This window comes from Callorhinus ursinus, unplaced genomic scaffold, assembly GCF_003265705.2.
Source record: "Callorhinus ursinus isolate GAN/ISIS: 27379988/994484 unplaced genomic scaffold, GSC_fseal_2.0 scaffold53, whole genome shotgun sequence".
NCBI lineage: Eukaryota > Metazoa > Chordata > Mammalia > Carnivora > Otariidae > Callorhinus > Callorhinus ursinus.
In genome coordinates this window covers 809,789-836,113 of record NW_027397115.1, presented here as the reverse complement: position 1 = coordinate 836,113, position 26,325 = coordinate 809,789, and the positions used below count along the sequence as shown (strand labels likewise).

General features: G+C 43.1%; 1 protein-coding gene across 7 annotated transcripts in view; it reads left to right on the top strand.

Annotated features, from left to right (window-relative positions):
• ZNF831 (zinc finger protein 831) overlaps positions 1 to 20,614 on the top strand; it is a 108,517-nt gene extending 87,903 nt beyond the window's left edge. For 5 of the 7 annotated variants that reach the window (XM_073883987.1, XM_025853267.2, XM_025853263.2 and 2 more), the window contains 2 exons: positions 13,354 to 13,514; positions 14,252 to 20,614. In XM_073883987.1, coding sequence (XP_073740088.1) covers positions 13,354 to 13,514; positions 14,252 to 15,091 — 1,001 coding nt within the window. In that variant the 3' untranslated portion in view covers positions 15,092 to 20,614. The remainder of the gene's footprint in view (positions 1 to 13,353; positions 13,515 to 14,251) is intronic. The other 2 variants (XR_003204677.2, XM_025853266.2) reach the window with 2 other exon arrangements.
• Positions 20,615 to 26,325: the final 5,711 nt, after the last annotated feature.

Genomic DNA, 26,325 nt, shown 5'->3' with positions numbered 1-26,325 from the left:
GTACTTGGAAGCTGCTCACAGTGAATACAGGATTGGAGGGTATTCTGCAAGGAAAATGGATAGCCTCGTTTTCCTCTGTATGAGAGAAATATTTGAGGTGAAATAGACTAATAATTTCTCAAGATAGAAGTTTCGAAGGTTGCTCTTGCATAGAGAAGTTGGAAACTCCTTGAAGTGATAGAATGCATGTGGGACATCATAATCACGTGTCTCCCTCTCCCTGGCAGGCTGCTGTGGGCTCTCTGTCTCTGTGTGCCAGTGTCCTTTGGGGCTGGAGCCCACTTGCCATTTTTCTTCTGCTTTCTCCTCACTGACTTTTTTCAATTTTCATGAGGGGCCTGAGTGAGCAAGTCTACCAGAACCCACTCTTGGTGCTTCCAGCCCGCATTCTTTGATGGATGTTCATGCAATTTTCTCATTATTTTCCTGTCAGCATTCACAGAAACAGTGTAAACTACTTTATTTCAAAACCATTATGTTAGTTTACTCCATGATAATTTAAGCTGTGTATTCTTTCTCTGATTTGAATTTAGTAATAACATATTTTTAAAGACAAGTCAAGAGGCTTTCTTGAATGATTTTTCAGTGACAGCGCCCCCCCCACCTTGAGTCTCCTTTCATTAGACCCTCGTTTTCTGTACTTAATTGAATTTTCATCTCATTCTGTGCACATTCTAAACAGACCCTGTGCCTTCTATGGGGAGAAGATTTTGGAGAGCTAGTCTTACCAACCTATAGCTGTCTTTCCTTCAAGAGAATGAGCAAGTGGACAGCTATGTGGTAAGGGGTGCCAATGCCCTCACCCCACGCCTGCCCAGGGCTGCTACTGGGGAGCATTCTGGGAGCTGCTCCAAGGCAGGAGCTCCCACAGATTGTCCCCTCTCCCTCTAGCGGGTTTGAGTGTTTTAAATTCCATTCTTGCCACACACCCCTCAGCTCCTGTAGGTCATTATTACAGAACTGTGTATCTGCCTCAAGATTCATCTCCCACTCCACTCTCCACCCCTTCTCCCGGTGGAATTTCTGGGTGCACGATGTTGTTTACAGTCTTTTCCAGACAGAAGTTGAAGGGCACCTCCCGCTTTCTCTCAGACCACGGATTTCTTTTCCTATATTGCTTTAGAACTGCAAAACAAACACCTTTTTGAGGGGTGGTGGAGAAGAAGTCTTCAGGAAAGGTGTAAAGATTTTTAAAATGCCTCACAGTTTGGACTTTCTAGATGGTTCCACTATGTCGGTGGTAGGCTACTTAAGAAAAAATCTAGAAATTCAATTTCTTGATTAGTTGGGATTCAGAATGATTTCTGGGGCAATTTTCTCTCTTTTGTATTCTCTGTCTTTCCTTCCTGTTACATTGGTGATCTTACCCCTATTTCTAGCTAGTCTTTTGGTTGCACGTGTGCCTGAGCTTTTGAATTTCCAGAATGATCAAGTTCAGAGGCGGCTAAAAGCTCTACTCTGAGTCTGGGAGAGAGTTTCTGAAGTAAAAAAAAAAAAAAAAGTACATCAAGTTCCACATCATAAAAGGGAGGATTTCTAAAGCTGGTGTGAGGACAAAAGAGTGACTTCATAGAATTCTGTGAGAATTTGGCCCATTGTTCCTCCTTCCCCCTTTGTTGCCTGCGTCTCAGCTTCCGAGGTACAGACAGGGAATCTGTGAATGCAAGTGTCTGCGATCTTCCCAAGCAGGGCACAGGCAACTCTTTGTTTGTTTGTTTGTTTGTTTGTTTGTTTGTTTATTTATTTATTTATTTATTTATTTATTTATTAAAGATTTTATTTATTTATTCATGAGAGAGAGAGAGAGAGAGAAGCAGAGGGAGAAGCAGGCTCCCAAGGAGCAGGGAGCCCGATGCGGGACTCGATCCCAGGACCCTGGGATCATGACTGGGCCGAAGGCAGACGCTTAACCATCTGAGCCACCCAGGCGCCCACACAGGCAACTCTTGACATTTCATTCCCCGCTGGGGTTTGAAAGGACTTTGACCATCCCCCTGTATTTTTGTGTCAGGATCCATAGAAACCATATAGAGGCTTTTGCTCAAAAAACACTACTTGAGCTGCGTCGCTGCAGGATTGCAGTGACAGGAGTTCTGTTTCTTTTGAGGTGGGGTTCTTGAGAAAAGATCAAGCCAAGTTGCAAGTATTTCGGTGACTGCCATAGTCCACTCAATCGGGGTTCTGCCATTATTAAAAAAACCACACATTCTTGAGTAAACTTTGGTATGAAAGTTTTTAACGAGTATTTGGATGTCACTTCTCTTTTTTCCCTTTATCTTGGTCCCCATGCCCTCAAATAGTATGTAAGAAATGCTATTGAATTCTGTCCGTGTGCGGGACTTTACATTACTGGAATATTTTAAACAGGCTCTCCCACTAATGTTGTTTAGAAAAAGTATCTGAGTGGAAGAGGGTTTCCAGCTTTCCAAACACTTGCCTTTCCTCAAGAAAGCAAAGAGCACTGCACTGGCAGGTGTTCCGATGTAAGAAATGACCTCTGTGACACACAAGGTAGCGTAGCTAAACATGCCATGGAAACAGAAGAGTGTTCCCTCCTCCTCTTTACCTGATTTTCTCGTCAAATTAGGTTTTATTCGTCTACAATTTAGGATTGAGGGAAGAGCTAGATTCTCCCTGACCATTTATCTTTTCACAGAGACTGGGCTGAGAATGTTTTCTTTCCTAAGGTGATTGGAAAACCAAAATTGATGAGGCCAACTCCAATATTTTCTTTCTTGTCTTTGTTTCTAGTTTGAAATTCGTCCATTTTACCCCTTATCAGGATTAATGAAGTAGAAAAGGGCAGATCTTTCTTTCCAGCTATTATCATTGAAATGGATCAATTTCTTCTTTTTAAGGTTGCAAATCCTGAGGAAAAATGAGCTCTCTCAAATACCTCAATTATATTTCGAGAAATGGACTGTCTTTTATAGACTCATTTAGTAATGAGTAGCATTGAAAATAATTCAAAGAGTAGATACTCTTGATTTCAATCTCGGCATTATAGATTTCAAATGGTATTTCCAATAGTTGTATTTTTCCCCCTTCACCTCATTGTCTGCATTTGTTCTGTAAATTTTAGGTACATGATTATGGTCTGGGCATTAACTTTTAACTTAAGGATTGATCTTAAACATGACTTTCCACTAAACATCCTTCAGGGAAAGAAAAATTTTCTGAGAGGAAAATCTTAAATTGATTGCATTTCATCAAAGAAACAAAAAAGAAATGAGTACCACTAAGAAAAGTAGTATCTGAAATATATGATTACTTGGAAGAGACAAACTTTCAGAAAATCGCATTAGGAGAAGGAAATACTCAGGCATGTCGTGAGGTTTTCAGTAAATGCATTTTCCTGTCCCTCTGATGGGCCCTTCAGCCATGTTCTCTCTGAAGAACCAGGCTGAGCCTTCTTCATCACATTGGCTCCTTGGATGGTTTTGTGAGGTGACATTTTAGTGGGTCTGTAGGCCGGCCGCTCCTGAGGCTCAAGCCAGACTAGAAGTCCTTGTGGTATGATTCATAACTCATCTCCTTTGTGGCATTTACCACAATACCAATCATTGGGTAATTATGTTCTAATTTTCTTCTCTTCAGCTACGCATATGCTGCATCAACTAGGTAGAATTGAGCTTCTTCAATCATTGACAGTAAACCTGTATTTAATTCCAGGGTGAGGGAGCCACTCTGTTCTTTCTCTTTGTCTCATTTACTTTCTTTCTCACTGGAATCTCATCCTTTGAATTCTGCACCTAACTAAGCTTTTAAGTGACTGGAAATATTTTAACTAGATTTTTTTTCCCCATGAACATAGTTTAGGGAAAATGCCTCTGAGGCTAACATTATCAAAGCAGCTGTCTTTCATTGAAAAAACAGAAAAGGTAAAGAGAACTCTGACAGGTACTTTCTGAGATAAAAGGTTTACCTAATCGTGTTGAAGAGGTAGAATAGCTAAATATTATGTGAGCTTGGTGATGTAATTCTCTGAAATTAAGCAGATTCAATTTTTTTTTTTCCTTTTTAGCCTTTAAACTTTTGTTAGTCTGCCATGAGTGGAATGGGAGAGGTAGGGCTCCCTTGGTGTTGGTCGTGCCCTGCTCCCTCTGTCACAAATCACCTCAGAGTGTTTTCCTAAGAGAAACAAAATGGCAGCCTGAACGCCAGGGTTCCAAATCCACGAACTCCCTCCCCACCCTCTGACGAGAGCTAATGGCTCTGTACCATTATTTTTCCTGTCAGAATTAATGGGGAGATATTCTTTTCCTAAAGCCATTAGTTAAGTAATATTGCTTACAGAATTGCTGAAACAGGATAACACCTCCTTCTCCAGGGTGTAAATCTTAAGAAATGATGAGACAATTGCTTAAACACATCAATTATATTCCAAAGCCTGAACTTTTTTCTCTACAGTTTCATTTAGAGTTAAGAAACTTTGAAAGTAATGGTCCATAAAATGGATTCTCTTGACTCAATTTTGGCACTAAATAATTCAAATAATATTAGCAATTTTTTGTTCTCCATTTAGTTTTCTTTTTCCCCCACAATTTGTCCTCTCTTCATTTTAGAGCATTCTCCTATTGTCTGAGTGTGATTAAAGTTTCAACCTACCAAAAGATTTTAAGCATACTTTCCCACTAAATATGTTTTTTTTGGAGGAAATGGTAAGTGAAGTGTTCTCAAACTGATTGCCTTTCATCAGAGAAAGAGAAGAGAAATTCAAACCATGGAGAAAAGTGGTTTCTGAAAAAAAGAGATTGAAAAATGATTGCTCAGAAGAGGCAAAATTTCAAAAAAAATTAAGGTAGTGCAGAAATGTTCCAGATTTGGTTAGAGATGGAAAAATGTATTTTTCTCTTCTTTGGTGAGTCTTCCTTGTTCTTTGTCTGAGAAGCAGAACTTTCATTACACACCAGAGTGTGAGGCTTTCAATCCCTCTATCAGCAGTTGTGTTGTGTTCTGACCCTTAGCTTTGCCTGAACACGCCGGGCACACCCGGGGGCTTTTCCTTATTATGTTCAGTGTGAATTTTAGGGCCAGTGCCATCATTTGTCTCTTAGTTTTCTTTCATTGAATAAAGCAATATCATGCTTGTTGCAACAAAGAGAGCAACATCGACATATCTGAGGAGAGCTTGATGGTCCCCAGCCTCGTGGTTCCCTACGGCTACCAGAGTTCAGCTCATGTTCCTTGCACACCTTCCTCTGTGTACATACAAATAAGAACAGACACTTCAGTCTCTTGTTTTTTTCACAAATAGAGTCATCCCATATGTAGAAATCTGCAACTCTTTTCTTCTTCATCTATCTTGTATAAAATTCTAGGCCTATATTATAGATTGATCATTTTAATAATGGCATAAAATCCCACGGTATAGCTGTATCATAATTTTTTAATTCAACCCTTCCAATATCCATGGATGTTCCTGTTGATTGCTGTTGTTTTTCTATCCCAACTATTGCTGCAGGAAATATTCTGGCTCAGTTTTATATTTTATAATTATATATTTCACTATATAAGATACTACCAAAGTACTTTTAAAAAACCACATTTATTCTTCCATAGTTTTCAACAGCATTTTTAAAAAGAAACTTGGCTCCCGTTAAAAGTGAGGCCTGGGGGTGCCTGGGTGGCTCAGTCATTAAGCATCTGCCTTCGGCTCAGGTCATGGTCCCAGGGTCCTGGGATCGAGCCCCACATCGGGCTCTCTGCCCAGCGGGAAGCCTGCTTCTCCCTCTCCCACTCCCCCTGCTTGTGTTCCCTCTCTCTCTGTCAAATAAATGAATAAAATCTTAAAAAAAAAAAAAAAAAAAGACAGAGGCCTGGGTGAGGCCTCAAGCCTTACCATCACTGTTGGAGTACTTGAGCTTCGTAACTAACAAGGGGTTACAAACTGACCCCTCCTTGGCCAAATTCGGGCCATGGGCACATTGGTTAGCACAGTGTTGTTGTTTGAAAATTAATTCATTATCAGTGTTTACAAATACATAGAATCCAGTTTTTTGGTTTCTCTTGGAAAATAGATGTGGTGAACTTGGTCCTTCCCAGTCTCAGTCAGCGGAGCTGGGAGTCAGCTGTGCCCTCAAACCTGGGCATGCCCTCCATTCACCACAGTCCCCAGCCCCAGGCAGCATCCCTCGTTTATGTTATTTGCCTGACCCTACAGCATTTGAGTTTGTGACTCTTGGTTTAAAGCGGGGCATCTGCAGTGTGACTCTGCTGACCTGGGGGCCGGGTCCCTCCCTGTGGGGCCATCCTGGACACCAGCTCTCTGGCTGCCTCCTCCTTGTATGAGATGCCAGGGCCATGCCCCACTCGAGTCAGGATGACCACAGAAAGTCTCGGCACATCACCCCCAGTTAAGAACCACTGCTTCAGACAGATCACAAAGCCCATCTTCCTCGGCCAGTTTTGAGGTAAACTTTTCAAAGCGTGGGCCTGAGCCATTTTCATTATGTTTCTCTATTCTGTAGGCCTATGTTTCACTTTTTGAAGGCACATTGTTGAATTCTGTACACGACCAAGCTTTAAAGTCCCTGAAATGTTTCAAACCAGCCCCATGCACAGAGTTTAGAGAAAATAGAGGAGAAAGTGATCAAAACACATTCCTTTCATCTCAGGAACAGAAATGTAGAGATGCCGTGATTACAGGTGGTTTCTGAAGTAAAAGCTTTACCTAATTACACACACATAAAAGGTACAATTTCTAACTAGTGTATGAAGAGGCTGAATAAGTCCCTAGAATAAAGGTAGATGCTGCCTTTGTTCACTGGGCGCTTGGCAGTGGTTTCCTTTTGTGAGTTCATGGTGGCACCTCGGGAGCTAACCTCTCCCCTCCCTGTTCTCACCCGGGTGCCCCTTGGAAAGCAATTCGAGTGTCAGGAAGACACAGGAGGGTTTGGAGAGGGGTCTCTCCAGGGCCCTTCTCCCCCGGTGCCTTCTCTCTCCTTCTCTGACAGGAGCTAATGACTTCTCTACATCTTTTCTCATTAGAATTAATAGAGAAGCATTAATTCTTTCCCAAAAGCCATTAGTTAAGTCTTAGTGCTCTGAAATTGCTGAAACAGAATAATTCCTCCTTCATTCTAGGGTATAAATCTTGAGAAAAGATGAGAGGATGTTGCAGGTGTATCAGTTATGTTCTAGAGAAGAGAGTTGTGTAGACAATTCTCATTTAGCAACAGGAAAATTCTGGAATAACAATACATGAAGTAGATCAGCTAGGTGCAGCCTTGACATTTATAATGTTCCAAATGGCATTTCTTTTATAATCTTCTTTTTTCCTTATGTGATTTCATAATCCTATTTTTGCTGTGTGTCTTAAAGTCACACTCCTGCCTGGACATGATAAAACTTTTAACTGAAAGTAAGATTTCTTTTTTAAAGATTTTATTTACTTATTCATGAGAAATAGAGAGAGAGGCAGAGGGAGAAGCAGACTCCCCATGGAGCAGTGAGCCCGATGTGGGGCTCAATCCCAGGACACCGGGATCATGACCCGAGCTGAAGGCAGACACCCAACTGACTGAGCCACCCAGGTGCCCCTGAAAGCAAGATTTTAAAGCACACTTTGCACTAAACACAGTTTAAGTGAAGAATTTCCATGTGGGGAGAATTCTTGTCCTGATTGATTGCCTTTCATCAAATATATAGACAAGAGGGACCCCTGTGTGGCTCAGTTGGTTAAGTGTCCGACTCTTGATTTCAGCTCAGGTAATGATCTCAGGGTCGTTGTATTGAGCCCTATGTTGGGCTCTGTGCTGGGCATGGAGTCTACTTAAGTTTCTCTCTCTCCCTCTGCCCCTCCCCCTTCTAAAAAAAAGATATAGACAAGAGATGAAAACCACAAGGAAAAGCAATTTCTGAAGTAAAAGATTTGTTTGTGATTACTGAGAGGCAAGCTCCCACCAGACTGCGTTAGGGTGGCACAGAGACACCGGGACTCTCCCTGATGAAGGCGTCCTGTGGTCCTTCCTCCCATCCCCCTTGTCCGTGGGACTCAGGTCTCCGGCTGCTCGTGATCACTTTCTGATTAGGATCGAAGTCCCCCAGGCTCTGCCTGAGAGGAAGAAGTCCTGTCACCCTTCCACAGAGTCCTCACCAGTGAAGCTTATAGTACGATCAAGGAAGCGGATGAATTTATCTGCAAAAATATTTTAGTACAATGTCTGGCATGAAACAGAGCCTTAAAAATCTTGGCTGAATAATAACATGAGTGAATGGCTGACACTTATTGGAGAGAGAACCAGCCCCCACAGGTGCAGTGTCCACACATTCTTGCAGAGTGTATGCTTCTACTGTCCTCCACAGGTCTAGGTGGAGTTAGGGCCCCATTTTCACCATCTTATGGCTCCTTCCACTTTTCCCTTCATAGTGTTTACCACATTTGCTTGGTGAATTTTCTGCGTCATTATTTGCGGGCTGCATCTCTCCCCCATTAGATGGTAATGGGTGTCTCGTTTGCCACTCAATGAATTGCCTGTGTTCACCACGGTTCTTGGCACAGAGTATTGGCTGTACTCAGTACTCAGTAAATATGGGCTCAGTGGATAGTTAGGCTTAAAAATATGGGCACATAAATGGGCTCAACAAATAGGGACTCAGAAAAATGGGTTCAGAAAACATTTGAACAAATGAGCAAACATCTGCCAATATAGTGACTACTTTTCAAGTTCTACCCAACCTTGACTCAAATAACTGCAAATTTTTCTCGCTAACACATTGTGTATCCTTCAATGGCAGGGATGCTCCTAAACAATTTAATCTCAGATCAGTTCATAGTCTAGGAGATCACTCCTGTGTTCTTACTTATGTTTGTAGCTTGCTTAGAAGGCCAACATGGTAGACTCATTTTTACCCCTTCCTTATATATAATTCAGAGTCTCTAGTCTCCAAATTAATGGAGTTTTTGGTATATTGGGGCAACCGAAGGAAATGTATCCATTTACACATTTTCCGATAATGATATTTGAGTAATATAATATGTCTATTAGCATTTCCATAAAGCCCAGGAGGGGCTTTGGCTTGGGAGGAGGCTTGGCTCTGAAGAGGTTGACAGTTCTGTGAGTTTCATCAGCCTGCTTCACTCCATTTTCTAATTATTTTACAGTTTCTGGTAGCCTTTTCAAGATGGCTAAATTTAAATTTGCTACAACGTTTTAAGCAGTCTCTTTCTCTCAGTGTGGCTTGGCAATTATTTCTGAGGGAAATGATTAAAAGCGCAGCCTTTCATCAGGGGGAGAACAGAGTGGCATGCGGAGCTCAGATGAGAGGTGCTTTCTTAAGAAGATTCACGTAATTGTGCGAGAGTGGTCAAATTTCTGAAGATTGCATGAAGATGGCAGAGTCCATCATTTGTGGAGATGTAGGAAGTGATTCACAGAGGGACGCTGTGCCGTAAACAGGATCACATTCTGTGCTTTAACATTCGGCCAGGGCGCCACTTACTTTTTGAAAAGGGCCATTCATTTAAAAGCGAGTTAGCATCCTTCTTCAATAATCCAAATTAGTTTAACACACTTCAGTGACATTATTTGGGCATTTTTCACAATTATTAAAGAAAACTCACTTTTCTCTGTAGACTGTAGGTCAAAAGCAAATTAAATCAATGGATTTTCTCCCTTCCTGCTCTCAGATGAGTCAGAAAGTATTGGTCAAATGCGCACATGGCCTTTCCGTTAAGCTTCAAAACCCAAACAACCTGCTGAGAAGACATTTGGCCAATCTGATTATTTTCTCTATACTAATTGGTTTTCCTTCTTCATTGAATTGAATGAATTGCCTGGTTGTTTTGTCACTGTGGGGACCCAGCTTAATCCACTTAGAGTGAGGTGCTTGTGCTTGGTAAGCTGGGGGGCTATAGAAACGTTTATTGTCAATATTATCTTTTGTGATTTTTCTTCGTGGGGGGAATGAGGATATAGCTTGAATCCATCCATTTTCTCTGTTTTGATTTCCACTGCCTTTGCTCGCCGTCTCATCTGGCCACTGGATTGCCCTGGTAAGCCCCAGGGTCCGGACCGCAGTCATCTATGCATTTTGAGAAGATGGGGACCCCCTGCTGGAAACAATGGTTGCTTCACAGTGAATGTGGAAAAAATCTAAGCCCCTTTCCGCAGCTGCCTGCACCTGACAAGACCTGAGCCCCTGCTGGCTTCCCCACCTTCATTTTGTGTCCTGCCCCCTTGCTCACTGCCCTTCCTCCATCATGGCCTCCCACTGGGTTCCTCAACCCCCTCCAGGCTCCTTCCCACCGCAGGGTCTCTGCATCTGTTCCTCCTTCACCTGGAATGGCCTTCCAGGGCTGGTTCTTTCTCACCCTGAAAGTTTCATTTCAGATGTTGCTTCTTCAGAGAGGCCTTCCTCAGTATGGGCAGCAGTCACGTACCTACCACTCTGTGTCATGTGCCCCGTATCAACTGTGACTCTCTGGAAGAGCCCCTGTTTACAGTGACAGGAACGTGCTCCCCTCCCTGCTTACCGTCAGTCTCTGTCTGCAGCCCCCTGCTGCTATTTACATTCTGCGATAGCCCCACCCTCTGCTCATTTCCTTCACAATGCCTGGCACAACTGGAAATGATCTTATCAGTTGACTGGTCTTCATCTCTCTTCCCTACTGAAGCAGAGGCTCTCGAGGGCCAGGGCACCTCCATCTTGTTCTGCAGTGTTTGGGGGGCCAGCTGCATGGCACCTGCCTCACTGAACAGGCCCAAGTCATGTTTGTCGAGCAAATGAATGGAATACCAAAAGCCTGGTTCTGTGTCGATACACAGGTGCTCAAGTGAAAATTGTATTAAAGGAAAAATGACTACTTCCTTTCCCAAACCGTTGCATTTTCCTATGGATTTTCAGAGTTGATTTGCTCAGGATTAATGCACTTGCTAATCTAGTCACCTACCCCTCGAGATATAAGAAGCAGGTCTGTACTTTCCAGGCAGGAGATTGGAGGACTCCTCACACGGAAGCTGTCTAGTCCTCGTGGAAGACCCGGAGAATTATTTCAGGGCTTCCCACTTAAATACGGCAAGCAGATAACCCCGCAGGGTGGCCCCAGTTGACAAAGTGCACATGTAAAGAGCTCCCAGTCCGTTGTGTAGTGCCTGTTTCCTAGACGTGGGCGGATATTTAAGTTTGCTGGATACCGCAGGACCGTCTTTAATATGGAAGGGAAAGATGAAAACAAATGAGAACAAAAGGAACTGGGAAGAAAGACTGTGTAGGGAGAGGCAAACTTCAGCAAGAACAACAGTGGCCGCAAACCATTATTAATATGGCCAGAGACACAATGGAAAATACTGGAGCCATGAAGTAACAACAGGGTGCTCTAAAGAGGAAAATAATAATAGGCTCTTAGAAATGAAAAACATGATAGCAGAAATAGGAAATTATGCGTTGGAATAGAAAATCCCAAAAGTAAAATAAAAAGACAAGTAGGAGATAGGAGAGAAAAGATAAGAAAAAGAGGAATAGACAAGGAAAAGCCCAGTAACTTACTAAGAGCAGTGCGAGGAAGAGAGAAAAGGTGAAACAGGAGAATAAATATCAAAGAAACAGCACCATGTTTTCCCAAAACCGAAGGACATGATTCAGATTGAAAGGGCACATTGAATGCCCAGACAATGAATGAAAATAAACCCAGGACCATGGAGACACTGAACAAAGAAGAGTCTAGGAGTTTCCAGAGAGACAAAACACAAAAAGGTTTTGCCCAAAGGATCATGAATCATAAATCATGTTGGCTCCAGACTTCCTAACAACTAGAACTCAACAGAGTCGTGTCTTTGGTTCTGAAAGCAAATGATTTCTAATTCAGAATGTTATACCCCAACAAGTGGCAGACTGAAGTCTATAAACAATTTTATTTCACACACCCTTTCTCACGAAGCTGCGGGAAGCTTTGCATTAGGAAAGCAAGGAAACAGAAGTGGGGGGCTCCAGGAACCAAAGAGGTGAGGAGAATCGCCACAGTGGGGTGAAGGGGATCCGGGGGCACAGCCACACAGTAGGCCCAGGGAGCAGCGGGCCACTGGGGGCAGATCAGAGAATTTGAAGAGCGATCCTTCTAAGGAAAGGAAACAAAACCTCAGACAATTGAGAAGGAGGTGGGAGGCTAGTTTTAGTGCTAGGTCTACGGACAACCAAGCAAAATTTAAAAACGAGGTAGTTGTTAACTCCAGGGAAAACAGTGTTGGCCAGAAAGACCATGTAGTCATGGCACATTACGTGGCTCAGCAGTGAGAGACATGGTCCTAAACATGTAAACACTAAATATTCTTCTAGACAAAATTATGACATCATAGTTACATAACTGTTGCGAGGAGATGGGGTGAAAAGTGTGCATACGTGGTGGGTGGTGGTGGGGGAATGAAGGTTCTGGATCCAGGGGTGCTGGAGAAAGAGGTGAATGCTCCTCTCTCCTCATGAGAAGTCACAGGCTCTTCTCCAAACTGAAAAAAAAAAAAAATCAAGAAGTAGTGCTATAAGCATGTTATTAAAAGTGAAGGAGATAAATATCAAAAGAATCCAAAGCGGGAAAAGGTGAGTGGGTTGGCAGGCATTGCTATTTTTCTTAATAAGTAGAAAGATTCGACTTTTTGATACTCTGTGCATATGTAACTTTAATCAAAATGAAAGCAAATTTGAAAGGGGATCTAATGCTTTTCTCTGGTGGCATAGCCATGCTAGAATTTTTTCTGATTTCATTTCATGATATAATCCATCGTCTCTGCAATTCTGTGGGCCTTCTGACCTGTATCCCAGGCCACTGTGACAAAAGGAGAGCAAGTATGGGTGAGGCGGGAGGGGAAGCCGCTGCTCCCTTGAGAGAGTGCTGCTGTTTGGTGGATGTTGTCAAACTTCCCTCTTTGGTGCCCCCTCCCCTCCCAGATCACAACCATAACCACCACCAAACAACAGCAACACCAAAACCACCCTGGCTTCCTGCTGCCTGGTGCTCCAATGGAGACAAAACCTCATTTCCATAGAGACGGAAATGTCTACCCTTGACCCTGGTTGAATGGCCAGAGAATTCACGCTAACCTGAAATTAACCTAACCTGGCCTAAAGGTGGCCAGGAAGATGGCTCTGATGAAAAATAGCCACGTGACATATTTTTTAAAAAATGTATGTGACTTAGGGATTTTTCTGCCTTGGGAACTGGTTTTACCATTTCTTAGCGGAAGTGGAGACGTTTTATTGAGCTGTGTGAAGTGATTCAAGGTAAGCGGGGTTCCCGTGCACATTGTGGGAGACGCGGGTTAATGAGCCCTGAGCTGTGGAGGAAGACAAAGTCCTAGGGAACTCACATTTGCTGATGTTATCACTTCCGGTGTGTGTAAGCGTGCCTCCCCGTTTCAGGTCTGAATCTGCAAGAGGAACCATCTCGTGCCTCTTCAGAATCACCTGTTGGTTGTGGGCACAGAGAGAAGGAGGAGGAGGGCTCCAGACAAACTTCGGGAAGCTTCTCTCCCAGCACAAGTTCAAGGGCCAGGAGTGGAATAGACCCCGTAATCATGAAGGTGGGGACCACGGTTCTGAGCTGTCTCTGTTCGTGGGCTGTCTAGATTAATGGCTCTCTTTTGCTTGTTGTTGGTGTCCCAGGTGGCAGAACTTGCCCCACCACCCAGCACACACAGCCCAGTAGGTGCACAAACGCCTCCAGACACCGTGTGCTGAAAGAATGGGATGATTACTAAAAATCCTAAATAATGCTTTTAATTCGTACCTGAGTAGGATAGAGATGCTCTCATGCTGCAGACATCACTGTGACATGACTTCACTGCCAGGCAGGAAGGGGGGGGGGCGTCGGTTGAAAAGCACAAAAATGCTAATCCAGACCACACTTCAAAAAGTGCTCCTCTGGAAAAACTTAAGTTCAAGGTAACTATAAAGTAGCACATTTGTCTGCCTCGTGAGCAGTGGTAATTTAACATTGGATACTCAGAACGGGGTGGATAATTGAGTGATTTGGTTTTTCACAAAGCCAGGTAAAAACACATAGCAATCTCAGCAACCTATTTTGTGGCAACAAGGAGTTTTCCTCGAGTTAATGCACCAATTAGTTATTAATGGGAACTGATTGAGGGCATCCTGTTGAAGTTCACGCTTGGTAAAGAATCATTAAGAACTCAAGACCTAGTTTTACTGAGGACCACGTTTCTGACCACAAGTTTTTTTTGTTTTTGTTTTGTTTTGTTTTGTTTTGTACCAGTTAACCTTTCTTCCCCCATTTGTTTTCCTTTGCACTTTTTTGCAGGTAATTTCTCCAGCTGCCGGTGGCTGCAGTGACTGCCACCATCAGAACACTGCTGCTGGGTCAGGACAGTCTGAGCGCCCCGGCTCCTGCGTGGCTGTGGGTACCGACAGGCTTCTGTCTCCAGGCAGAAGTCTCAGCCTGGGATTGCTGGAGACCCGGCCGCTGCCCTCCCAGGAGCAAGTCTCAGTAGATATGAAACCATACATTTCCTCCGATGCTCAGGAGCCTTCTTCCTTTGAGTCCAAAGGAACCTCTCCCTGCCAGGATGTTGCTCCTTCTGTGGCTGCCATTTGTGCTCTGGGGGAGAGAGCAGGTCACACAACCCTGGGAATTCACAGTGCGGAGCCGCAAGCCCAAAGAGCTGCAGGGGAGGCTCTGACACAAAGCTCCTCAGACAGAAAAGCTAAAGCGGAGGGCATGTCACCACCAGTCCTGCCAGGGAGACCTTCATCTGAGCAAAGAATTTCAGGTTTGGTTTTGTTGGAGTCAACTGGAAAAACTCGTCTTGAAATACCAGCATCAGGAGCAGGCTCAGCTAGTTCATACCAAGAGGAAGGGGAGCACAAGATGTTTTCTCCTACTGGGGTACAGGAGGGGCGTGGAGAGATGGTAGTCCCTTGCCCTCCTTTAGGAAATGAAAGTGGGAAATGTCGAGGCTCTGGATTAACTGCTCTAAAAGATCGTGTGGTTCCTTTTAACCCAGGGCAGCCCAGAGAATCCCCTGAATCCCCTTCAAAAACTGTCAAAAGGAGGGGTCTGGAAGGACTGAGAAAGCAGACCCGAGTGGAGGTCAGTGACACCAGCAGTGACGATGAAGACCGGTTAGTGATAGAGATGTGACGCTTCTGAGCCTGCGGTTGGAGACCAGATGCTGTCAGACAGGCAGACAGTTGAACTCTCTTTCACCAAGCACCTACCTATGAGGAAAGCCATCTGGGGATCTTTCCAAGGCATCCCCAGCGAACTCTAGCCCCCTATTCCCCAGATGCCCTTGTGGTATACCAGGTGCCAGGCAGGCAAAGGCAGCAACGGAGCCCAGTCTAAGAATGCTTGGCGCACAATGACTACACTCACCTCCCAACCATGTCTTCTACATCGGCCCCCACTGCCTCCTCCGTACGTTGGCATTAACCAGGATAGCCGCAGTCGACATATTTATGTGCAAGTGAACCGGTAGAGTCAAGTCGACCGACTTCCTCCATTAGTAAGCTGAGGGTTTGCTTCAAAGGTGGTAAGCACACTTGGGTAACTGGGGTAGCTTGCAGAGGAGATGGGGCATTAAGATACATCTGTTCATTCTGGAAACCAAATCCAGATTCATTAAAAAACTGCAGTTTGGTTAGAATAACTTGCATCCTTAGTGGAAGTTGTAAATATACTTCAAAATGCCTATGATCTAGTAAAATGCTGATTATCTTTAAATGTTACACCAGTGGTCAGTGCTTACGTATGATCCAACGACACAAGCATGTACTGCTCTTAGGCCCGGTGCCTTTTCTCTTGAGACCTCTGAAACCCTTGGTTTTTTTAGCTCTTGCAAAGGAACGCAGTGTTAAAAGTTAATAGAACAGTCTCTGTAATGAGTCATTTTTTGAGGGGGAAAAATTCACTTATTTTTCTCTGATTCTTTCTGTCATATTGTGCTCTGAGCAATTTCAATTAGAGGGTTACATTTTAGTAATCTCTACAGCTTAAATTGATGCCTGCTCATCGTGACGGGAGCCTTTTAGATTTCCTCCAGAAGCTTCAAGGATACAAAACTAATTGGAGTTTTGACGCTGTTTTACATCTCAGTAATTTTATTTTGGGGGCTTGGTGTTACTTTGCTGTCAAATTAAATCAGCCTCTGTATTGTGCAAGTCAGAACAGTACAGATAAAATTCCCCCGTATTCCAAGCCAGCGCGCCCCTGTGCAGGAGAAAATAGCTGATCGACGTCAGCCAGCTCAGTGAGCGAAGCCTCAGATTTACTGCATTCTTCTCCTTCTCCTTAAATGGGAGAGGAAAAACTTACAGAGATTTACACTGCTGCATTTCAATAAAATTTTATACTTGCTTTTGGTAGATTTTGTACAATTTGAAATTTATAGCTGAGCTCTTTTGGCTTAGCTTTTGACGTGATGATGTTCATATGACATCTTGTACCTTCAGAAGCAGGAGCAATGCCTAGCATCTCGCACACGTGAACACACTTAATGTGTCCTTGCCTGGGACTAAGGATGGGCAAGTTTCAAGTATCGTCATGTGAGTTTTCCAATTTTGGAGTTATTCACAGGGAACTTCAATGCAAGACCAGCTTCCCCTGGTGACTTAGCATATATGAGATGCGCTCATAAATATTCAAGTGATTTCAAGCATAGCCAAATAAAACATAAGGAGGGAGGTAAAAGGATGATAGGTATTCACTTTGTGTACTTTATTTTTCGTTGTGTACTTTTTAAACCAAACAAAAGTGATGTGGTGATTATCTACTTTTGAATGACCCATGCCCCTGTAATGAGAGAGGAAGTCTAGGAAAGTGGCTGAGTCTTGGAGGAAGAGAGAAGTCCTGACTATGTCCTTATTGAGCTGGGAAATCTTGGTAAGACACACATGCCCTCTACACCTCAGTTTCTCCAGCTGAGAATCAGAGTTGGACTAGATGAGCTGGATGCATCTCCAGGCTCTAATCCTTGTCAGATGAGCTGTCCTTTACCTGAGGAGGTTTGGGGGCTCTGAGGTGACCCCCATGGGGAGGGGCCCCCCACACAAGACATTTCAGGGGGACCGTGGAGAACTGAAGCGTGAACATCTTCAGCCAAGTATTGCCATGAAGAACGTGAGCTCAGAGAAGCTCTGTATGATTTTTTTTTCTTCAGAGTTCCAGATTTTGGGGGTACAGTCATCCAGTTTATACATTTGGCTCATAATTCAAAAATTGAAAGCAAAACCAGAACACTACCGTGTGAGGTGAAGACAACATGTCTGTGGGCTGAATTGACTACTTTGTCTGGGGACACACTGGTTAGGGGAAGAAAACTTTCTTCCAGATACTTCTTTCCTGGTGGCTACTAAGCTGTCAGCAGGATCGCTCATCTAAATCAGTAAGTCACAGCTCCAAATAGCACTGACCTCCAGATGGTGGTGGAAGTTCTGTCCTTCTAAGAGCCACCATTGCTGGCTGCCACATCCCAACCTGGATCCCATATGGTGGAATATTGGTTCCATCTCTTTGACTCCCTGTGTCTCTTACCAAGGCAAGCAGGTTGCCAAGCCATCCTGTCAGCTGGTCATTTAGCAATGGGTAGCAATGTTTACAAGGGTACCTTACTTTATATCAGCATGAATTTGTGAAAAGCTATATTCTGGTGGATTTTTTTAAAAAAAGTATTATGAGTGACTCTAGGGGAGTTGGCTATTGGAAATCATCCTAAGGTATAATTTTTTTTTTTTATGAAGAATCCTTTTATAAAGCAACAAATACTCCCTGATTTTATAAATCTTAATTTTCCTGTGGGGCTTCTTAAAGAGAAGTGCAGTCCCAGGGCTATGTTTATCAGCAATCTATAACCCAGTTTGGGTTATTGAAAATAAAATTTCAATATTATCAATTGATAATTGCTGCAGCTTTTACTCTTCAGGTGTGCACTCTGTAGTGGTTAAGGGAAAACAAATTTATTTCAGAACAAGACAAACTGGAGTTTACCGATCAGGGATTCCTCCCTCTCCTTAGGGCTGTTAATTTTATTGTACCTTCGGGTAAGGGTCTTAACCAGTTGGTGCTCAGCTTCTTCCACTCCAGGGATGCTGGCATAGACTAAAGTCAAGTGCACTTTGAATTCTTTGCTTTTATCTCAGGGCAAGGTATACAAGTGCCATGACCAGTAATGCTCAAGGCTTACCACCTGGTTTCTCTCCAGTTGTACCTACACCTGGCCAGACATCCCTTGTTAAAGATGCGTGGAGAGAGGTTTCACCTCCCCCCTTGGCAACCTATACTGTTAAGTGACTTTTGAAGTCACATGGTGTTTAACAGACAACCTGGATCCTCTTTGTTGTAAGGCATGATGGAGGACAACTCATCCCTTCTGTTATGTATAACCTTGGAGATTCTGGATGAACTGAATATCCCTTTGATTCACAACCCAAGAGAACCTATGGTTCATTTGCTGAGAGATTAAAAAGAGATGGGTGAGGAGTGCCTCTGGATTCTAATCAAACCCTGCCAATAGCATGATGGGTAACTGAGGGCAAGTTACACTTTCTCTTCCTAAAATCCCTCTTCTACGGCTCAGATGGAAAGAGCCTTGCAAGAATGCATTGTGACCACAGTTCTTGGCATGAAAGATGAACGAGTTGCAGCCTTATGCCAAAAAGTATTTCCTTGCATTTACATTCATTACTTAGAATGATCACATTATTCATTTTTTCCCCAGCATAGAAATTTGCATTTTGCACAAAATTTGCCTGGTGCAGCAGATTTTTATAGTTAGGGAAACTGTCATCATTATTGGAACGTGCTGCTGCTCAGCTCCCCAGACATAATTTAATATGGTGAGGAGAAAATGGTCTGCCTGACTCCATGGCGATCAGATTTCTACAATGGCAGCAAAGAGAACCTGTGTATTCTTCCTCACTTCAGTTGTGATTCCCAGAGTTCTCTCTGGCTTTTGAAACACTACATTTCTTGATATTTAAGCACAATTTCGTGTCTTTATCTTTCAGAACTCATTAAATATAGGTGTCAGGACCCAGAGAATCTTGTGTGCTAGATTTGCACCTGTACAGTTCTCTTCACCCATGCTTTTGTACTTATGTGGGCACATAATTCGATGTGAAGAAGTCTAGGAACATTTGAGCGTATTGCTTCACCATTGGAAGAAAAGGAGCCAGGAAAATAATCCATCTCTGTCCCTTGGAGCCCTAGAGGATGACTCAACATCTCCTATATGCAGCCCACCGTTCAGAACTTACTACTCTCTTGATTGTTCATGATCAGGAAAGCTATTGGCCTCTTGGTTGTTTGTTGAAATTTATCTCCTTCTTTATATGGTTAAATTATTTTGTTTTGATAAAAATAAAACTGAAAAAAATGTTTTGTGTGATTTGTTAACATTTTAACTAAAACTATCGCAGGCAGTATCCTGTATGAATACGATACCTGATCATTCCCAAGTAGTGAACCAGACATCCTGTCCGCCATATTGGTATCCCATTCCACTCAACAGAAAGATTGGGTAATGGCAAATTAGCACATTTTCTTGTGCTGTTTCCGTTTCCCATGTGTCTCATTTGTCATTGTCTGCCATATTTTAGACTTCTTAACTAAAAAATGTGTTTTTAAATTCTTAAATGTAGCTAAGTTTTGAAGCCACATGAGGGCACTATCCACAGTGCAATAATCTAAAACTTTTCCCCTTAGAATTGATGTCTCTTGGGTATTTAATATTATTCATCAACAGAAAAAACATTCTTAATTCAAAACAGTGCCTCCTTATGAAGATAGTTCATGTATTCTTTGCAAGAATAAGTAGAGTTCTTTTACATACCAATACAATACTAGTCTTCTACATCTACACCTCTTGAAGGCACTTGAAGTCAATGGAGACACAATGCATCGGGAGAAAAAGTTCAAGTGGAAAAACATAAGGCACAGATGTACTTACTGATGGGTCTGAGATGTGTTTTTGCTAACTCGTCAAACTCTAATAGTAATAAATTAACCCATTATTTCCAAACTTCAGTCATTTGAAAATCATCCTAATGCTTTTTGCCATATATGTCCACATATGGGTGTATTATTTACTTAATACTTCTGTTTAACTCATCCTGTTTTCCACATGCTTTTATTTAAGAAAATTTTTATTACTGAAATGTAGTTGACATGCAGTGTTTTATTAGTTTTAGGTATACAACATAGTGATTAAACAGTTTTAAACAATTCTCAATGTTAAGTGTAGTCACCATCTGTCACCATACAACATTATAATAATATTACTGACTGTATTCCCTATGGTGTACTTTTTATCTCTGTGACTTACTCTTTTATAACTGGAAGTTTCTACCTCCCAATCCCCTTATTTCTCCCTCCCACTACCCACTTTCCCTCTGGCAACCACCAGTTTGTTCTCTGCATTTTAGAGTATCTGTTTTTGCTTTTTAGATTCTGTATGTAAGTGAAATCATATGGTGTTTTTCTTTCTGTGTCTGACTTATTTCACTTAGCATTATAGTCTTTAGGTCCATCCATGTTGTCACAGATGGCAAGATTTCATTCTTTTTTATGGCTGAGTGATATTCCATTGTGTGTATTTACTACATCTTTATCATCCCTGTCTTAAAGAAGTGAGTATTGCCCTAAATAATGATATCTGTGAAATCTCAACCTGAATGTAATAGTTTTGTTTATTTTCTGATCTGCAGTAAACTAAACTGTTAAAAAAAAGTATTCATCCATGTACCAGTTAAATATCATCTTTACACTACCAGTGGTATATCCCTCACACTTGCAGAAGCATTGAGTGAGTCTGAAAGGTACATGCATTGTTAGTTTCTTTAATTATTCTAGTTTCTGGTAAGCACAGCTCTCTCCCATTTTTTCTCCAAGCCAAAAGAACTGGTGACCAGAAGTAGAATTGTAGGTTTATCAGATAAGTTTTCACCAGTCAAACTTCATAGGTGAGTAATTAACCTTCCAAGTCAAAGGATTATCACATCCTTCAGTTGCAAAGGATAGTCACATAATGTCTTGTGATATAAGCACATTTTTTGGTGTTTGGTTGGTGGGTTGGTTGATCAGTTGGCTGGCTGGTGAGTACCAGGTGATATACAGGAAAACACAGTTAAGGATTCATGCCCAACCGCAAGGACTACCATCAATTCTGCTTCTGCTGAAGGACCTGCTTCCATACTTTTGGATTTGAAGCAAATGGATTTGGCTGCACCAAGAACCATGGAGAGCAGCTTTCCAGTCTGCTGCTTGGTGACAGCCTGTTGATCTTCAGGCTGTGAATGCAGAAGGATTTGCTCTGTGGCGTCTAGGACCTTTGTCTCCAGCTGTGACAGACATCTGCTTTCAGTTTCCCTCCCAGAGGCAAGTTCAACACCCTTTATGATTGAGCATTTGGTGATTTTTGACCAGAAGTAAGTGAATTGTTTTTCTGCGTAAATGCATGAGTGAATGGATTCCTATAAGAAATTAGTGGTTTTGTACATGTAGCATCTGGGGCAGAGTGACCCAGTCCTGTCTCTGGCCACAGTGGAAATCTGGTTGCCTTCTGTGTGTACGTAGTGTGAAATGGGATATAATTCGGTAGAAATGAGGCCTCAACTCCCTTATAAATGAAAGGCTGGCTATCCAGGCTTGTTTTTTCTATATGCTAGCGTTCCAGTCAGACACGTTTGCTCTACGGATTCCTGCACACACGTAGAGGCCATACATTGAGGACCTACGCAAAAAGTCCTCTTCTTGTTCAAGAACTGAGTGGAGTGGGGCCAGTGAGCTAGGAAATGAGATGGCCACATATATAGTCCAGGAGGGATCTCCTTGGAGCAGGGCCCATAGTGTCTTCATCTGGGTGTTCTCAGCAGCTGGAACAGTGTCTGGCTCCCAGCAGGTATTAATGCACATTTGTTAAGTAAGGGGATGAAGTGGCTCACTGCTAGTCAAGGAGAGGAAAGAAAGACTCTAAGATGAATGATTTGGCCCAGCCTTGTTCCTTATTATCAGAGATGAGCAAAAGCATATAGTGAAGTTTCTGTCCACCAATTTCAGAATGTGTCACTTTCCCATTATCTTCTCCATGTTGTTTGTTCAACCAATATTTACTGATTGTTAAGTAGGTAGTAGGCATATGAGGATATAGGATTGAAAAAGACAGGATCTGTGGAGCTTTTATTGGGAGGAGGGAGTGTCCATTCATTAACCAACCAGACAGACAAATATGTAAACAATATAATATCAGATGGTGCTAAGGGGGTATTAGAGAGTATCTATCTCACCCTAATTCAAAACGTCTAATGCAAATAAACATTTTTCTCTTACTGTCCTCAGTAAAGCAGGAGAAATCATCCTCTGCATTAAGATCTATCCCACTTTGTGCCAACCACCCCAGTTCTTCTCAGCTGAAGCAGAGAATGTTGCAGAGTGATCTCATGAGTCTTGTGCTTATAAGTTTCCTTACTTTCTTGGTCGCTTCAGTAAGTGTTAGTGGCATATCCTGACCCAAGCATGGTGACTTCATGCTGATTTATAGGTACCCCAGCACTTAGGGGTGCATGCCTCTTGGACCCCACAGTAGCAGGTGGGCACTGTTTTAACCTAATTCCCTTGACAGAAGCTATCAAATATTTGATGCCTTGGTGATCTCAGTCCTGGATTCTTTTTCTCAGGAGAGGTTAAGCAATCACCCTTAAAGGCAGTGGTTCTCAGAAGAGGGTGATTGGACGAAAGGGGAACATTGGACAGTGTCTGAAAGACAGTTCTGATGTCTCAACTTTGGGTGAGGGGTGCTGCTGGCCTCTGGTGAAGGAATGCCGCATGACATCTTGCGATCATATCCTACCGTGTGCACAGGCTGGCCCCACACAAAACGTCCAGTCCACCAAGCCACCAGTCCTGAGGTCGAGAGCCTGGGGCTCAGGAGGTGAGGTTACAGTCCACGAGAGACCCAAGAACAGCTCGCTTCTCATACTGGTGATGACACTGGACCCGAAGTAGAGTCCAGGCTCCATGTCCCAGGCCAGTACACTTTCCACAGCATCACACATCCAAGAGGACATGCTTCCAGAGCCTGCACACAGTAGGCCATCGGTTGGTTATGGTTCAGTTTACCCTGAATCTCATTTGCTTTTCCTACTCTTCATTCCACCTTGAGGAGAAATAACCAGGACTTGGGAAGGTAAATCTATGTGAACAGGTGTTTGAGTATTGAGTAGATATTCAGGAAATATTTTTAGATCAAGAGCTTGGATTTTACTGTGAGGGTGAATGCAGCCCAAACTCTCATACAGTCTCCTTGGATCTCCAGATCCAAAAGGAAGGAAAGAGACAGGATACTGATTTAGGCACCAGGAAGCTTTCGGATTTGACTAAGCTGAGCGGTTTGTTGGCTTGTGCTTTCTTCTTTTTAGGGGAAACTGAGAACCAGAGGATTTTGTCCTGGCTTGAGTCAGAGTTAGCCATGACTAACACCTGGGCTTCAGCCCTGAAGTCCAACATTCTTGCCATGACACGATCACCTTCTGCCTCTGAAATGTTCCATTATGTTCTACCATCCTTGCTAAAAATGCAAAGAAGAACAATACATTTTATAAAGATTCTTTGCATCAGGGTTTGAAAATATTGATGAATTTCTGGTGAACTGGGAATTACCCAGACAATTAAATTATCCAGAATATTCCGTTCCCCAAATGTTCTGGTTAATCAAGGTTTGATTGTGTTTGTTTTGCAAAAAGAAAACTTCTGTCCTAAGACATTTAGACTCAGAGATGTGAGCAGCGCCTGTGTGGTCTTATAATTTATGCACTTGAGTTGCTGTTCCGTGGGCAATTTGGCAGGGATCACAAACGTAGACAAAGAAGATGCTAACAGCAGAAAGACATCACCAGAAAGCCTGTGGAAGACAAACACTTCGCATCTTCAATTATAAGACAACCTGATGCAGAGAGAGAATAAATTAATTTAAAAACCTCCTGCACAAAGAAAATAATGGAAAAATACATCACAAGTAGTTATCCCTTTTGTGCTAAAAACAAGTGATTTGAAGAAAATAACTGCATGGGGCTGAATGTGTTAGTCTTATTATCTTTTTCTGGTTTTAAATTCTTAGGGGAGAAACAGAGAACAAGGGGAAAAAAAAGAAGCTTTCATTGTTTCCACAAACATCTATTGGGTATTTGGTATGTTGCCAGGCACCAGGCTACACTTTCTGTGACTTTTTCTACTTTTTAAAATTACTTTCAATCAGGTGAAAGAAACCTCTAGATGCCTCATTGCTGATTCCAGGGGTGGTTCCAGAAAGGCCATTTCTTCTAAGGTTTTTGCCAAAACTGTTATGGTTCAACTTAGAGGTACAGCTGGGGAATATCACCTAGGATTCTCCCCACTGGAACCTAAGTTTTAGGGGTTGGCTCCTCCTAGGCTTTGGGGGGCATCCATTTGCAAGGAGAGTTTTATGAGAGTTTCAGATTGGTTTTCCCTGGAAGCAGACTCTGAAACAGAGTTTAGTGTTGGAGGTTGGTTTGGGAGGGCCCTTGGGACGACCGACACCTGTGTAAAGTAGCATAGGGGAGCAGAAAGGGCAGAGGGAGGGGCCGAGCTCTAATGCAAAGACAGCCTTAGCCAACCCATGGGGTGCGTTGGAGAAGGGCTGTGCCCTTGGGGGAGGCAGCTCTCTGTGGCCCAGGCAGGCCTTGGAGGGACCAGTAGCTAAAGGCTGCCTGCAGACAGCACTCCATCAGCTGGGGCAGCAGCCCTTCACTAGGGGGATTGGGGTGGCACATCTCGGTCTCTACTGCAGTGAGGCTCCACTGCAGTCCCATCTTCCTCCTTCCCTCCCTTCCTCCCCCCCTCACCCCCTCCCCTCCCTTCTTACCTTCCTTCCTTCATTCCTCCCTTCCTTCCTATCCAACAAATATGTACTGAGCATCTGCCATCTGCCCAGCACAGCCTGGTAAAGAAGATGTCAAACAAAATATATATTATTTACTTACAACTTAACAAACGCTAACAAGGGACTATGCTAGGTGAGAAAAGAGAAAATAATCTGGGGGAACCAACAGAATCAAGGAGCCTTTAGGCTGAACCCAGAAGGCTGAGCTGGGATGAGGGTAATGGTGCTCCTGGTGAAGGAGCTCTGAGCTGGAGGAGGAGAGGACAGGTGTGGCCTGTGGGCCACAGGGAAGCAGGAATGAAACTGTGGGGCGAGGCTGGATCTGGAGGATTCTACGGGTAGTGTTAAGCAGTGTTCTTTTATCCTGAACAGTATGACCTAAAATTCCACACCATGTTTGGGGATCCAGTAAATTTCTTCTGGGACTGGAAAGCTGGAAATTGGTTTAAAATGTGAATGGCAGTCCTGCCCAGAAAGTTTGTATTGTTTTTGAGAATGGGAGGTACCTAAGAATAAATTAGCTTCTCTTAGTGTGGCCCAAGGGGGCGCTGTGCAGAACTGTGCAAAATTCCATAGAGACCTGTTTAGGTTTTTGTCATCCCAGGCCACTGCAATTTTGACAACAGACCATCTACATGGGATCATCTAAGCTATAAAACGAAATACTTAAAGGGTCAGTCAACCATGGGATTTGAGAACTGCAGTCTGCAGACCTTGTAATGAAGGAGTAGGTGGCTTGAATCGCCTTGCAATTTTTGTGTTCATCTGGTTGAAAAGATGAAAGAAAAAGGTCACTTTAACATCCAGAAGATTCCAGATGTCTGCCATCCAGTGTTGTGTCTTGTGGGATTCATGGAGTGAGAAGTTTCCCTTCTGACTTAATGTAGGAACAGAATCAAAATCAATTAGAATCTGATAAAATTCCAGAAGGGACTCATGTTTGGAGTCTGTGGCTCCCTCTCAGTCCCTCATTCTCTCTTCATTCAGAGAGAATGGTGGAGAAGCATTTGAAAAACAAGCCTATTTTGGGCTTGAGGAAGAACAGGCTGTAAGAATTTGTGGTCTTGCTCAGGGTTCTCTGGGAGCGACCCCTCCCCCTCCCCTGCCAAACGGGGCTGCTTTATTGCGTTCAGCAGGCTGAGTCCTCATTTAATATAAAGTTTGAAAAGCTTAACCTTTTCAATTAGTAGCTGAGCTCTCCCCCATAGAGATCATCCAATTAAAAAAACCAATTCTTGGGTCCGTGTAGATGAGTCGTCTTTTATTTGGCACTTACAAAAGTGGTCCACATCGGCCAAGGAGTGCATCAGGGAAAAGCACTTCAAAATGCGCTGTCTTCAAAGTGTCAGATCCCACATCAGGCTGGGAGCCTGGGAACAGAAGGTGCATATTGGTCTTTAATTAAGGAAACTGTTGAGCATGAAGAACATTTAACTTCTTAAACCACCGGTGGCTTAAAGGCCGCATGGATCCCCTGGGTCAC